This window comes from Heloderma suspectum, chromosome 3 (genome assembly GCF_057233095.1).
Source record: "Heloderma suspectum isolate Gila_16-S chromosome 3, 16-S_ref, whole genome shotgun sequence".
NCBI classification, from domain to species: domain Eukaryota; kingdom Metazoa; phylum Chordata; class Lepidosauria; order Squamata; family Helodermatidae; genus Heloderma; species Heloderma suspectum.
In genome coordinates this window covers 264,708,333-264,723,214 of record NC_139460.1, presented here as the reverse complement: position 1 = coordinate 264,723,214, position 14,882 = coordinate 264,708,333, and the positions used below count along the sequence as shown (strand labels likewise).

Genomic DNA, 14,882 nt, shown 5'->3' with positions numbered 1-14,882 from the left:
AGGGTGGTTTTCATGTTTCTATAGGTACAGATGTGAATGCAACAGTAATAGGTGAAAATGATCCCATTGATGAAGTGCAAGGATTTCTGTTTGGAAAATTAAGGTACAAAATCCATCATTACCTTGATAAGTCTGTTTGGGTGGAGTTTTTTTGCATTTCCGACTAAAATATTCCAGAAACTGACTTGAAAGCAAGCACATAAAGAACCTTAACAGTATTCTCAAAATAACATCTACAAGGTGTTAAGAAAAAGAACCCATAGCTACATCTATTAGGGGCAGTGATTACTTTTGTCTAAAAATGATTTCTGAATTCATTTTTTTCTTTCTTTCAGGCAGTTGCATCCCAATTTGAAAGAAGAATTGAAAGAGTTAAGGAAACATCTTATTGAAAGTACCAATGAAATGGCCCCCTTAAAAGTGTGGCAATTACAAGGTAATGTATCCACATTAGTTTTGTTTCTGTGTAAAAGTACTTCTTTGTGTCAGGCAAATGTGAAGGAGGTGAAATACACTTCCTAAAAGCTGTTAAACTGCATATGAACTTCATTATACATTCACCGTAGAAACTGATTTTGGTTTGTCTCCATGACTTCAGTGTTTTGCTTTGAAGGACTGGTTTATGATTGAATGAACTGTTTTCATTTTAGATCTAAGTTTCCAAACTGCTGCACGCATTCTAGCTGCTCCCAGTGTGGATGCTTTAATGGTCATGAAAGATCTAAGTCAGAATTTTCCCACAAAGGCCAGGTAATTGCTGCTGCTGCTGCTGCTGCTGCTGCTGCTACTACTATTATGTAAATGTAAAATTTACTTAGTTGAAAAGTGTTTAAAGATCTCAGAATGGGTACAAGAATCCAGGTTGTTAAAGCTTGAAACAAACCAATTTTGTAGATTAATAGCTTTTTGAAATGGGAAGACCAGTTTTCCAGTGTTACTGCCACAGTGATTTTTGCTGTTAATACCTTAAACATTTCAGTTCCAGAGGCTGTTGGTGAAATCTCCATTGCATGTTTTAGGGCACAATCCTATGCATGTTTAGATGGGAAAAGTCCTTGACACCTTGTTTTCTATAAGATAAGAGATGCCCAGTGTACGCTTGGCTCTTAGGATTTGTTTTTTAAGGGGTAATAACTTCTTCCTAGAGGATGTCCTTGTGAATTGAAAAGGAGGTACCACTTGATCATTGTATGATGATTTTTGAAGACTGGAAGTACTGCAGGGTTTAGTACTGTATATGCCTTTTTCAATTATTGTGTCCTTCACATTCTAAGTACAATTTGTGCTAGAGAGCTTAAGTGAAGTAAATGTCATGTAGTTGTCATTGCTGTTTATAATGTAATCTCAACCTTATGAATAATATTAAATTCTAATGCATCTATCGTCCTACTGTTTGTAACAACTGAATGTGAGACATACTGTATTTGAGAAGGCGTGAGGCAGGTGTGTTGTAAAAATAAAATGGGAGATAACAGAAAGATGAATAGATGATGATGATGGAATTGAATCTTTTGATTTCTGTAGGGCAATAACAAAGACAGTTGTTTCTTCAGAACTCAGATCAGAAATTGAAGAGAACCAAAAGGTAATTGTGTGTGTGTTTGAGCTTCTTGGTTGAATGGAGATTTGAACCTAGAACTGCTAGTCTGACACTGACCACTGCACCACATTGGCTGCCCACCTCTCTTTCTTTCTCTCTCTCTCTCTCTCTCTCTCTCTCTCTCTCTCAAAAAGTACCACTTTATGCAGGTCTAAATACTTTCAAGAAAATATTTCTGTGAGTGTTAAGATTGTAGTAGTAAAATACTTAATGTATTCTGTATTAAAAATACTTCTAAAATGTATTTCCAATCTTAAAACTTGCTCAGATTTTAAAAAGCAGAATGATTGTAGGATATCTATTTATACAAGGCTCATCTTCAGTGTGTCAAATGCTATCTAACTCTGAGGGTTTTTTTTAGTATTTATGCATATTATATTATTTTCTCATGTAAATTGCTTCCCTCCTGATATTACTATGTCTAAAATAAATCTTGTTGTGATACCGGAGAGGTTCCTGTTGAAAAGGAAGCCTCTGATCACAGAACTGATTTCAGCTTCAGTGTCCCTAGAAAATGCAATTAAAAGTGCCTGTGGACTTGTATATAGCAATATAGCATTGAGCCCACCTTAAAAGCTGTTTTGCTCGATGAACTGGACTGAGACTTCCAGCAAGTTGCAGTTTTAGTTGGTTGTGTTTTCTGCAATGGCTGATCTTCAGACTAGATCGAAAACATGCTAATTTCACATAGACCAGAAAATAGCAAACATCTGGCCTATGGTGATATCTGAAGGGGGAAGGGGTTAATAAAAGGTATGGCTTCTGGCAAAATGCTGTACTTCTCCCTGCTTGTCTTGCACAGAATGTCTCATAGCCATAGCTTCAAGTTTCAGCTTGTACTGCAGCTACAGCCTAAGATACTATCAGGAGCAAAATCTGTTGATGAGTCTTCAAGAAAAACTAAAGTTCTATGCAGAGTTCTTCATTCTAAATGCTCAGAAACCTTCAGCTGAGTGGCTCATAACTAGTTTACTCTGGATATTAACCAGGGAATTATTATGAGCAGTCACACAAGGAAAATTTGGTCTCTTGTGTTTGCCTTTGCTTTTGAATAAATCCCAGTGTGTATCAAGACTACCAGTTAAGTAGCTTTTGTGATGTGTTCTGGGAATAAAACAAATACAAACTTAATAATTGGCACTGCTGGAACTATACAGTCCCCTTGATTTACATCTTTTAGAATTGAAGACTAAATCACAATGTAATTGGTAACTGCTGCCTAATACGTTTCACTTTTATTCTAAGAAAAAAAATACTGTAAGAAATGTCAGTAATGCAAAAGATCAGCTATACTCCCATGGTACAGTAGGAGGAAACTGAAAAATATAAGGCTTTTAGTTTATCGAAATTTTTGTATTGAAGCTGTAATGTCAATTTTAAAAATAATAATTTTAAATGTTTTATCACCTAGAGTCTCTTATTGGCATCTCTTATTTTTAATTAAAGTTTTAAGATTGGAAGCAAAACTTTAATATGGAGGAAGAAGTGTTGAGGTTAAAAACGTAGGTAGTGATGGTATAAACCATGTGGTGAGTTTTTTTCTAATAGCTTGATTCCATTTTGGATCCACTGTTGTCAAATTAAAAGTTATATTGATCAAAATATACAGTTGGGAAACTTTACCTGAAACTTTAACGCCTTCTGAACTTTTGGTATACCTGAAAAAGTCATTTAAAGGAATAATGTCTAAATTATATGTGTTATTCTTGTCTTTAGACAAATGGAAAGGTAATGGTTTTAAATGTAATTGGAGAAAGTCAGGAGAAGCAAAAAATTGTTTACAGGGCTCTGCTCTGTCACCCTGTCTGTTTCGTCTGTTTCAATGTATTTGACTCCATAGAGGTTGAACAAAATTTAGCCAGATTGTGATTATGTGTGTTGAAGACGCAGATCTCTGAGAGCTGATTTCCTGCATATCTGATGGAACTATCCTAAGAAGAAGAGTTTTGGGAAGGATGTGTATAATATAGTATTGCTGATGGTATAAATGACTATACCCTTAGAGCAGTTTGCTTTAGATCAAAGAGAGTTAATTTGGAATGTGTAAGTTGCCTTAAAAATTCTGGTAGCTCAAAAGTGGAAACGTGCCTCTATACCCTCAATTATTGATTGGTTATCAAAAGTTTGGAAAATTGCAGAGATGACAAAACAGGTTTATTAGGATGAGGGATGGCAAACCAAAAATGCAAAAACTTCATAAAAATTGCTCTCCTTTTTTCTTTTATGAAATCAAGATATAACTTTGATATTAATAAGTGTAACTGTTTTTCTTTGTTGTATGGTCTGTAATAACCCATATATTAATGTTTAAAGTTCTGTACTAGTATAAATATTTATATTTTATACAGTGTTTCCTATATATTTATTGTAATGTTTTAATTATTGTCTATATATAGTTCGTGTAGTATTAGTTTCTATTATATGTCTAGGGGAGAGAGAGAGAGAAAACAGGTGTCTTGCCTTCCATTTAGTCACCAAAGTTACGGTTCCTCGAAGTGCTATTGACTTGCAAAACTGTAAGAGAAGCACCATCCTTAAAAATACCAGCTTCCAAATTTTTCTTAAGATCAGACATTTCTACAAGCTAATGGGAGCCATTCCAAATTTAATTATATTTTTATTCAGTTCAAACATTTTGTTGGGGAAAAGTGCAAAACGTCAAGAAAGCTAACTTAGGGAGCAATCCTATGCATGTTTAGACAGAAAAAGGTCCTAGAATTCCCCAGCCAGCCATACTGGTTGGGGAATTATGGGAGTTGTGACTTTTCTCTGTCTAAACATGCATAGGATTGCACCCTTAACAACCTCCCTGAAGAGTCTCATTCTAGAAAATGGACTACCTCAGAGGAACTAGGTTGTCACAACAATGAAGAAAGAAACCATGGGGCAAACCTAGAGGATGTTGTTCAGATACCTCACCAGAACATGAACAGCAACTTGTGATCAGTCTAACAAGCTTTCAGTTGCTATAAATTTACATTGGGGACTGAATTTGGGATTGAGGTAGCAAAGAGACTGCTTAGAATTATCCTTGGTGTGTCTGCTTTTTTTGTCATGAGCATAGGTACCTTGACTGCAATGGAACATATAATTCTTAGATGAAATTTAGCTTTTTTCCTGATTTAATACCCAAATCATATCGATCTGTGACAGTTTTGTGTACCCATTCTGATTACACCTGGCTGTGAATGCAAATGTGGCTGCCCATAATAGCCTTTATATTATCCCTGGGGCACCTTGACTTCATGGACATAGCATCTCTTTTCCATCAGTCACTGTCTGCTTGGTGGTCAGGAAGGCCACCCAGCCTGAACTATTACTATCAGCCTGAAATCTCAATCATAACTGCCTCACTTTTTCTAGTTTGATTCTACAATATGATAAAGCCCTTTGTTAATTTTATTTATAGGTGAAATGGGTAGGTGGATAATTTGAGGACTACAGATAAGAAGTAGTTGATCCATTTGCCTTCCATGTGTCTGTACAGAGACGGGAATCTTAGAAAGAGGAGCAGTGATGGAGATCAGAGCAAAACTTGTACTGTTCTGTGTCACCACAGAATGGGCAGGCAGCATTCCTGTTTTACTTCCCTGATTTAATATCCAGTCATTCTATTTCTTTAGCAAGCGAATTCACACTTCCTTTACTGAATATATTAATGCGCATAGCAGATGTGTTGTCATGTAGATGTTCTTGTTCAGAAGTAGGAAAGCAGGCAGGAAAGGATTAACTCCTCCAAATCAAAAGAAGGGGCCAACTTATATCACTGAGTGGATATGAGAGCTCTACTGGAGCTTTCATTTAATGTTTAAATGCACATCAGTGAAAGATTTGATCTGAAGTTGCATGCTCTTGAAGTCTTGCATAAAAATGACCTGTTTTAGTTCTTAATCTTCTGTTAATGGTTTTGCTGCACCCTTTTTCCAGTACTTCAAAGGAACATTAGGATTACAGTTGGGGGATTCTGCCCTGTTCATCAATGGACTACATATAGATCTAGACACACAGGACATTTTTAGGTATGACTTCTTCCTATTGATCTTTCTTGTGTAGAATTCAGTATAGCAATGATAAAAGGCTAGATACATGCTGACAGTTGTATTTTAAAGTTTCATTTGATCTGTGCTCTTTCTAGCTTGTTTGATGTCCTGAGGAATGAAGCTCGCGTTATGGAAGGGCTGCACAGTTTAGGAATTGTAGGCCTTTCCATGCACAATGTGTTAAAGCTAAACATCCAGCCATCAGACTCTGACTATGCTGTAGATATCAGAAGTACTGCCATTTCAGTGAGTATGGGTTCCAACAATTCTAAACTGCGTGGTGAGATTAGCATCAAATGGCAAAAAAAAAAATCTCTTTGGAATTCGGTTTGTTCCTGAGCCCTGATTATGGACTGTATTAAAAGCATCTCAACAGTGTAGATATGTAGAACTAGAATAAGGTGCAAGTCTTTCCCCAGAGAATTTACACTTTAGCAGATGATCTGCAAAATTGTAGCAAGGGATAACATACTAGAAGGCTTTATGAGAGGGAATCTGTTTGTGTACTGACGCTGTGTTCTTTGCATCCTAGTTGGAATTCCAGATAATGATTGAGATGTAACTGTAATCTAAAGTCAAGCAGATCAGGGATAATTTTCTTCTAAAGTAACAGAATTATCATTCTTCTTAAGTCCAGTTGTACAGAATGCAGAATATAGGATTGTGCTTAAGGCTTTCAGTGCCTAGTGGAAATGGGCCACACATTCCCTTGTTCCAGTACTGGAGACCAGACCCTTCCACAGTGTGAAAGCACACCCCTGTCAATTCTGATGCTCCAGTGGAAAGGGGAGGTAGGAGGCACAGCCAAAGGTAGGCAGTTTTACCCTGACCCGAGGCCTAGAGACTGGCTTCTGAGTTCCTAGCATGTCACAGGTGTAGCAAAGGGATTTAATCTTATGGTTAGGCAAGCAGGACAGAGCTGTGTAGCTGTGGTGATAAGATCAGGCTGAGCTTCATTTCTTTATTTTATTGTTGGCCTTTGCAGTGAAGCCTAACTCAACTATTGAGAAAAATGCCAAAACAATGTTTGCACTATGAGATATTAAGACAGAAGCAGTGGAAAACTAATGCTGTATTGTAGATACACTTTTTCAGAGTTTTTAATTTAGTATTTATCGTGTCTCATTGTTTCCCTACAGTAGAGTCCCTGAACATGATGTCTGCATAAATTGTAACCCTAATTTAATTGGAAGTTAGATTTAGTAGTTCAAGCAATAGGATTTTAACTTACCTTGGATTATTTATTTTTTAGTGGGTCAATAATCTTGAAGTTGATAGCAAATATAATTCCTGGCCTTCTAGTGTCCAGGAGCTGCTGCGTCCCACCTTTCCTGGTGTCATCAGACAAATAAGAAAAAACTTCCATAATTTGGTAAGTAATTGCTTATTTTGCTCTGCTAACTGCACCCTCAACCTTTCAGGGGTAAACAATTTTAGATTTTATTTAGACCCGATTTTTGATCCTGTTAACCGCAGTTTTTGATTCTTAACCACAGTTTGTTGCTCCAGAGAACCAGATGACAAGACAAACCACAATAAACTTACAAGCAGAAGCGGTGGAGGCTGGTGGCTCTGATGTCAGTGAGGCTGTGTATCCGCTCTGGGTTTCAGTCCAAACTCTAAAGGAGCTATCCTAGGTGTTGAACCCATTTTGGAGAGCTCCTTTAGAGTTGCATAAGCAACATCTAGTGTAATGCCAATAGCATTTGCTGGCATGATGTGTTTCCTTGGAAAACCAGCAAACACTGTCGGCATTCAGTCTCACAGGTTCTGACTGAAACACAGAGCAAATTCACAGCCCCACTGACATCGGAGTCATCAGCCTCCACTGAGCAGAAGCAAAAACATCCAAACTCTTCTGAGCTGCACAGTCAGAGGAGGGGGAGAGTGCTTGAGCCACATTCACGCTGTATTAAACCAGGGATAGGCAACCTGGTGCCCTCCCAGTGTTTTAGACTGCAGCCTGCATCAGCCTCAGCCAGCATGGCCGATGGTCAGGTATTATGGGAGTTGTAGTTCAAAACATCTAGAGGGCACCATGTTGCCTCTCCCTGTGCTAAATGATAGCTTTGTGTGATGTCTGAATGCAGCCACTGAAATCTCATGCTAAAGGGCTAACTCTGGCAATTGAAAGTCAGCCTAAATTAAAAGAACTTGCAATGCTTCTGAAAGAAGTTTGGGACTTGGTGAGTTTCTAAGGGGAAAGAGAGTTGCATGACTGAGACAGTTGCTAAGAGTGTCCCTGTTTGTCTTCAACTGTGGTGCCAGGTCTGGAGAGCAAGGGGGCAATCTCAGTTAATTCAAAATCATGACGGACAATGGAGGAACAGGGAAAGGTGGCTTCTGAAGTGTTCATAGCTTTGAGCCACTTAGAACTTTTAAAGTCAAAACCAGGACTTTTTATGGGGAACCAGGGCTGAAGTGCATCATCCGCATCAGGGGTACTGTCCTCACATTGTATTACTGCTAAAATTTATGAATGTTCTTCCGTGACAGCCCCTCATAGAGCATGCTGTGGTAGACTTCCACCTGAAAATGGCTAAATGCAGTTGAAGAATCCAGATGTTTGTCACTGGCTTCAGTTTCCAGATCTATTAAATGAGGGGCAAATCTGTTTTAATTTTGCTGGGTGTTGGGTTGCTGCAGTTAGACATAATTGTACCCTTCAAATTGTGAAGCATTGCTCTACCCAGCCTTCCCTAACCTGGTACCTTCCAGATGGGTTGGACTACAACTCTCATAATCCTCCAGCCAGTGATGGATAATCCTCCAGCCAGTAGTCCAACCCATTTGAATGATACCAGGTTGGGGAAAGCTGCTCTAGCCCTTCTGAAATGATGACATGACATTCAAATGCTTTTATTACCTCTTTCAGGTACTTATAGTAGACCCATCCCATGAGAGCTCAACAGAGTTGCTTAGTGTGGCTGAAATGTTCCTTAGTAACCACATACCACTGAGGTAATAGTGTCTTTTTTTTAACCTTAAAAAAGTTAGCTTTATTTTTGAGACTGAGTAATAGTCACAACCAGTCACCTTCCTGCTCCTGAGAGAATTAAGCATCTGGCATGCTGGAGCTCTATTAAGCATTTGTGCACTCCCCGCCCCCTTTTTCCAGCCATGTGAAAGAAGAGAAATAATAGAGCCTTTCTGGGTCTTACATGTGGGAGCTTTAGGGAGGTCCTGGTTGGTACCAAGTGGAGTCTGGGAAATCAGAGATGGGGTCAGCCATAGCTAATGCTAACCAGGTTTTGCCTCTGAGCCAGGATTTCAAATCAGGGTTTGATGTTGATTCCAAATTCTGGTTAGGAGTGAACCCTGATTAGTATCAACCATAGTTTAATATCAGTATAGACATAGTGGCTCACCTTGGTTAAGAACTGGTAGGAGAACGTGGGCATGAGAAGCACGAGAGTATGCATGGCATGGAGGAGGAGTTCAATGGGAGAAAGCATAATCCCACAGCCTGCTCCCAGCCCCTTTGACCACAGTTAAGAAAGGGGCAGCATTGTTATTTATTATTTATTTATTACATTTATATCCCACCTTTTTTCCTCCTTAAGGACCCCAAGACGGCATACATAGTCCTCCTCCATTTTATCCTTACAACAACAACCCTGTGAGGTGGGTTGGGCTGAGAGTCTGTGACTGGTCCAAAGTCACCCAGTGAGCTTCCATGGCCAAGTGGGGACTAGAACCCGGATCTCCCGACTCCCAGTCCAACGCTCTAGCCACTACACCACACTGGCTCTCGTACAGCACAACACTCTCGCATTATGTCTCTGTACTAGCCCCAAGTGGGAATCAGTGCCATCTGGCCCTGTAAATGAGCCCAAATATTCTCACTGTTGGTGGCTGTGGTTTGATGATTTGTTTAGGATTTTAATATGATTACTGTTATGTTTTGAAAAATAGGATTGGTTTAGTCTTCGTGGTTAATGACTCTGAAGACGTTGATGGGTCACAAGATGCTGGGGTTGCTCTCCTTCGGGCCTACAACTATGTTGCACAAGAAGTAGATAATAATTATGCCTTCCAGACAGTTATATCAGTAAGTAGTCCTTTTCCAAAAGCACCACAATTACATTTGTATATGTCAGTTTTTAGGCAGGGGCAATTTGCCTAATGGGCAGTATCTTATTCGGCGCTACCACTAATGTAACTTATGTTGCGCTAGTGTAAACAACCTCTAATGCAGTGCCAATACCACTTGCTGGCACGAAGCATTTTCCCAGAAAACCCATTGCACCAGCAAACGCTATCGGAATTACACCAGCAGTTGCTTACAGTAGTGCAGTGTAAATCACATTAGCAGTAACTTTGAATTGGATACTGCCCCATGAGTGTGCTTTTGATGGTACAAGGTTAAGTACAGTTGTGGGTTCTTGGCCATCCCATTTTTTAAAGGACTGCTCTGTTGAGGGGCCCAAAAAGATCACTTTTCCTGCCAATGGCATGTGTACCCCTTGTGGCATTCCTGATGGGAATGCAACAGAGGGGATAAATGGGGAAATACCTTGGAACATTGCTCAGGGGTATTTCCATTTGTTCTTTTCCTCATCAGGGATGGCAGTGAGGGAACAGAGAAAAATGGGCAGTAGGTAAATTGTCCTTGGTTTGCTCAGGAGGCTATTGAAGCCACTCTATCCCTACTCCTGTCCCCACCATGCTTCCTCTCCTTTATTGCTGCTGTACCTATGCAGTGGAAAGGCAGCTTCCCCAGTGCTTCTTGTCCCTTGGAGAAGAGTTGTATGTACTAAAAGAAGAAATGGGTCAGAATGCTTGGCTCCATGCCTCCGGTCCTATGGATATGGAATGTGGTGTCTTCCCTTTACTTTTGCCACAGTGATTCTGTTTTATTCTTCAACTTGATATTCTTAACAAAGTTGGTTCCTACTGGTGCTTGTCTTCTAGAGGCTCACTCATGTTTCCATCAGCTCTTTATTTTTCCCTTAGGAGACTCTGCTAGGTACTTAAATGTTTTGAGGAAATATGGATGCTGGGGAACTAATGGTACACGTTTCACCAGAAGAGCTTGTAAAATAAATCAGAGCAGTTTTTAGTACATCCACCTATCTGTATTGTGTGTTTTACATAATCAAGTCTGACTGTCAGCATCAACTTTGTACTTCTAGCCTGCACTAAATATTGGAATATAGTGGTATTGTATTACCCTATGAAGTGCTATACAGATAAGCAAAAAAACACACAATGAACTACTCCTTCTGTGTCCCTTGCATATGTTACTACTTAGGCTTGGGGATGGGACTAAAGCAGGGGTGTTGAACCTAAGGACAAATCCGACCCACCTGTATTCCCAGTCTGGCCCTCCAGGGTTCCCCAAAGGGCCATGCCCCCTTTCTTACAACCACCTATTATTTGGTGCTTTCCTGCCTTTTGCACAGTTTTTCCCATTCTAAAAGGTAGATATGCATCTCCTGGGGCTTAGTTACTGGCAATAAGAGCTTTAAACTAAAATATGAAGGTATTTTTGGTATTTTGGTGCTGCCTTTGTTGCCTTCAGCCCTGCACACCACTGATATGCGGCCCCCAAGAGCTTATCAAAATTTGAATTTGTCCCTTGGGCTGAAAGAGATTCGAGAGAGGCTTCAAAGGAGAGGTAGGATTTGAACTGTTGTTTGAAGGAAGAGAGAAGTGGCACCAGGTAGATGTTCTTGAAGAGAGTTCCAGGCATAAGGGGCAGAAAAGATGAAAGGGAGAACAGTTGATATATGAATGATTTTCTAAAGAGGGCATGTTTGTAATGGTGTGTGTGTTTCATTGTCTTCACAGATATATAACAAACTAAATACAGGAGAAAAACTGAAGGTGGAACATGTGATTAGTGTTCTTGAAAAGCAGTATCCATATGTAGAAGTAAATAGCATCTTAGGAGTTGATTCTGCCTATGATCAAAATAGGAAGGTAAGGCATTTGCGTACAGCTTACTGATTGTCATGTCCTACAACTCTTTTTATGCCTTCTGCAATTGGATTTCTGTCAAACTATTGAGTGCAGTGTCAGGAACATGGCCTAGTAATGTTGTCTGTTCTATTTCTCCTATGAGCAAACTGTGGTCCTACTATGCCAGCAGCTGCCAAACCAGGGCTTATAGTTGCGATCCTAGGCACTCAGGCCTGCAAAGTAGAAAGCATAAGAATAGCTGCACAAACTACAGTCAACATAGCAACACCAGCACACTCGCCCAGTCTCCCTGGCAACCTTGCTGTTCCCCATATTAGCAGTACATGGAAGTCACCAACCATCACACAGTATCATGAATGCCATGGATGACATTACCTTATCCAGTCTGCACTGTCTCCCATGCACAAGCATGCTTCCAGGAAAAGCCCACAGCACCTCCCTTGTCTGAGGCCTCTTAGTGGCTGAGTAGATAGGAGTGCAGCCACAGAGGCCTGGAGCCACAAGCTCTCCAGGTTTTCCATCATCTTGGGATTTGAATCCTCTTGCAGCCAAACCCAGCCAGCCACATCCTCTGTCAAGGCTTAGGGAACAAAGGATAGTAATTCCAAATACAGCACCTAACTCACTCCATATATAGCCTAGTGGGTTGGAGAGCTGCACACGGAACTCGCTTGCTACAGGCTTGAATTTCAGTCCCATGGGGGAATGAGTGGTTTTGCACACCATGTTCATGACACTGGACGCAACTCATTTGTATTGGTGCCTTTGTGAGGGAAACCCTAGGATTCATATTGGTAAAAAAGAATGCAAGTTAACAGCGCAAACTCACAGGAAGCAGGATCATGAGCTACCCAGTAGCCAAGAGCAATGGGAAATGTGGCTCTGAGTCCCATGTCTGGGAGATGGTGAGGTGACCCCCATAGGGCAAAGCTTATATTTTGTGTGTTTTCCTTTCAATAATAAGCTTGGTTGGAAAAGTGAAAGGCAGTGGGACTAGAATCCAGCACCTGCCCTCTGGCGAGCTAGACATTTTCAGTCTGCATGAATTAGCTGCAGCCATGAAGGATATTTGAACACTTTCAAAATGCATTGGAATTAAAGAAAAAGCCATGGAGCTGTTTTCATTGTATTTTGAGAGCTGAAAACCCCCTGTGGGGAGTACTTTAGATCATGGCCTCTGAATTTTAGTAAAGTATTGTTCTAGGTTTTTTGTTTGTTTAAAGCTTTGTTTCAGACAGGGGTGTGCTATTCTACAGCAATACATTGAACATAAATTGCTTGTAGTGAATAGATGTCTTAACTGCATGAACACCTGCTGATTCTTAACTGGTCACCTATTTTCTATATAATGGAATATATAAGTGCCAGATTTTGTATTTTGAATTAGTTTCAGTATGTGAGTAATGCTGCATAAAGAATGTTTTAAGTTATAGTAAGCATTCTATGCTACTTTGGCATAATATACATATAAAAGATTTCAGTGGAGTATGTTTAAATGAAGTCAGTAGGGATGGGGAGGAAATAATCTTATCTGTGTCTTCTGTGTATTTCAGGAAGGGCGTGGTTATTATGAACAGACAGGTGTGGGCCCCCTACCTATTGTGCTTTTCAATGGGATGCCCTTTCAAAAAGAACAACTAGATCCTGATGAACTCGAAACTGTAACAATGCATAAAATACTGGAAACCACCAGCTTTTTTCAAAGAGCTGTGTACTTGGTAAGCTATGTTGCTTGTAAACAGGGATTTCAAGGAACTTTCCTAGGCTTAAAGATGAGAGCTAAGATCCAAAGAGCTGTGCATCTAGTTCTGTGCTACCAAGGGGGCTTTAGATTTACATTTTCAGACAGCAGTACCCCATTCTCATACACTAAACCATTACTAAAATTGGGATGGGTGGATAGGTTCAAAAGTAGTTAATGATGTGATGAGAGATCTGCTGTTCCAAGAAATAAGTCAGTCTTAAGGGTTGCACATAAAATAGCACTTCAGCATCTTCACGAAATACTGAGAATGGTCCAGTTCACATGACACACCAGGCTCACTGTGGGCTTTTAACCCACAATGAGCCACGGTGTGTGCTGGGTGCCATTTTGAATATGCAAACTCCAGTGGGGTTGCAGCATGTGTGAATCCAGCCATTGGGGATTATGTGAGGGTTAAAGAACCCTCACATAACTCTCAGTTTGTTGTAGTGTTATGCGAGGTTTGTTTACCCCTCGCATATCCCCTAATGGCTAGGTTTGCACAGCACGCTGCAACCCCATAAGGGGTTGCAGATTCAGAATGGTGCCTGGCATGCACCGCAAGTCATTGTGGGTTAAATAATCCATGTTGAGCCTGGCATGTTGTGCGCACTGGGTCAGTGTGTCCTGTTTCTTTTTTTAAGTGACTTCTCAAGATTATTCTGATTTTTAAGCTGATTCCAAAACATGGTTTTTGAGCATTTAAATCTGTATTTTTGTGTTTCAGGGTGAACTGTCAAATGATCAAGATGTGGTTGAATATATCATGAGCCAGCCTAATGTTGTTCCAAGAATCAATTCTCGGATCTTGATGTCTGACAGAGAGTACCTAGATTTAACTGCAACGAGTAAGACACGCTTGCTGTAGAACCAATACAAAAGCCTGCTAGTGGACAATTAAGATCTGATTCACATGTAATGCTAAACCACGGTTTAGTGTTATGTGCACAAGCTTCTCTCCCCCCGTCCTCTTTCTCATAACTCCTTGGCTATGAAGAAGAGATTGGAAACATCCACTTCTGTTATAAACTAATTGTGGTTTAACTTTTCATCCGAAACAGGACAAAAACTGTGGTTTGTTTAGACCACAGGTAGGAAACCTTTTTCATCCCAAGGACCACATTAATTTCTGTGTGAAGCTCTGGGGGCAACATACCAGAGGTGGGTGTGGCCAAATTCAGAATGGGCGTGGCCAAAGCAATAGTCTATCCCTCTCCTTTGCTCTCTCTTCCCCTTCTCTCTCTCCCCTTCTCCCCCCTTCTCTCTCCCCCCTTCTCTCTTTCTCCCTTCTCTCTCTCTCCCTCTCCCCCGCCTTCTCTCTCGCACGCACGCACGCACGCACATACACTTTGTCTCCCCTTCTCTCCTCTCTGCACCTTCTCTCTGTGTTCCTCTTGTGCAGAGAAGAGGAGGCTGCCCCTTTCTCTGTGTGTAGAGAGGAAAATTGAGACGAAGTGGGGAGATAGAGGGTGCAAGAGAGGCAAGGAAGGGATCAGAAGGGAGGAGGGAGGGAGAGAATGTTGCTTTGGCTGTGACAGCTGTTGAGTTTGGCCACATCCACCTCTGACTAGTG

The 14,882-nt window shown here is 40.5% G+C and overlaps 1 protein-coding gene across 4 annotated transcripts in view; it reads left to right on the top strand.

Moving 5' to 3' along the window:
• Positions 1-14,882, top strand: part of UGGT1 (UDP-glucose glycoprotein glucosyltransferase 1) — a 72,586-nt gene that overhangs the window by 13,233 nt on the left and 44,471 nt on the right. For all 4 annotated transcript variants that reach the window (XM_084846718.1, XM_084846716.1, XM_084846715.1 and 1 more), the window contains 12 exons: positions 25-103; positions 336-436; positions 651-750; positions 1,525-1,585; positions 5,528-5,619; positions 5,736-5,886; positions 6,893-7,012; positions 8,516-8,601; positions 9,556-9,691; positions 11,434-11,565; positions 13,119-13,283; positions 14,037-14,157. In XM_084846718.1, coding sequence (XP_084702844.1) covers positions 406-436; positions 651-750; positions 1,525-1,585; positions 5,528-5,619; positions 5,736-5,886; positions 6,893-7,012; positions 8,516-8,601; positions 9,556-9,691; positions 11,434-11,565; positions 13,119-13,283; positions 14,037-14,157 — 1,195 coding nt within the window. In that variant the 5' untranslated portion in view covers positions 25-103; positions 336-405. The remainder of the gene's footprint in view (positions 1-24; positions 104-335; positions 437-650; positions 751-1,524; positions 1,586-5,527; positions 5,620-5,735; positions 5,887-6,892; positions 7,013-8,515; positions 8,602-9,555; positions 9,692-11,433; positions 11,566-13,118; positions 13,284-14,036; positions 14,158-14,882) is intronic.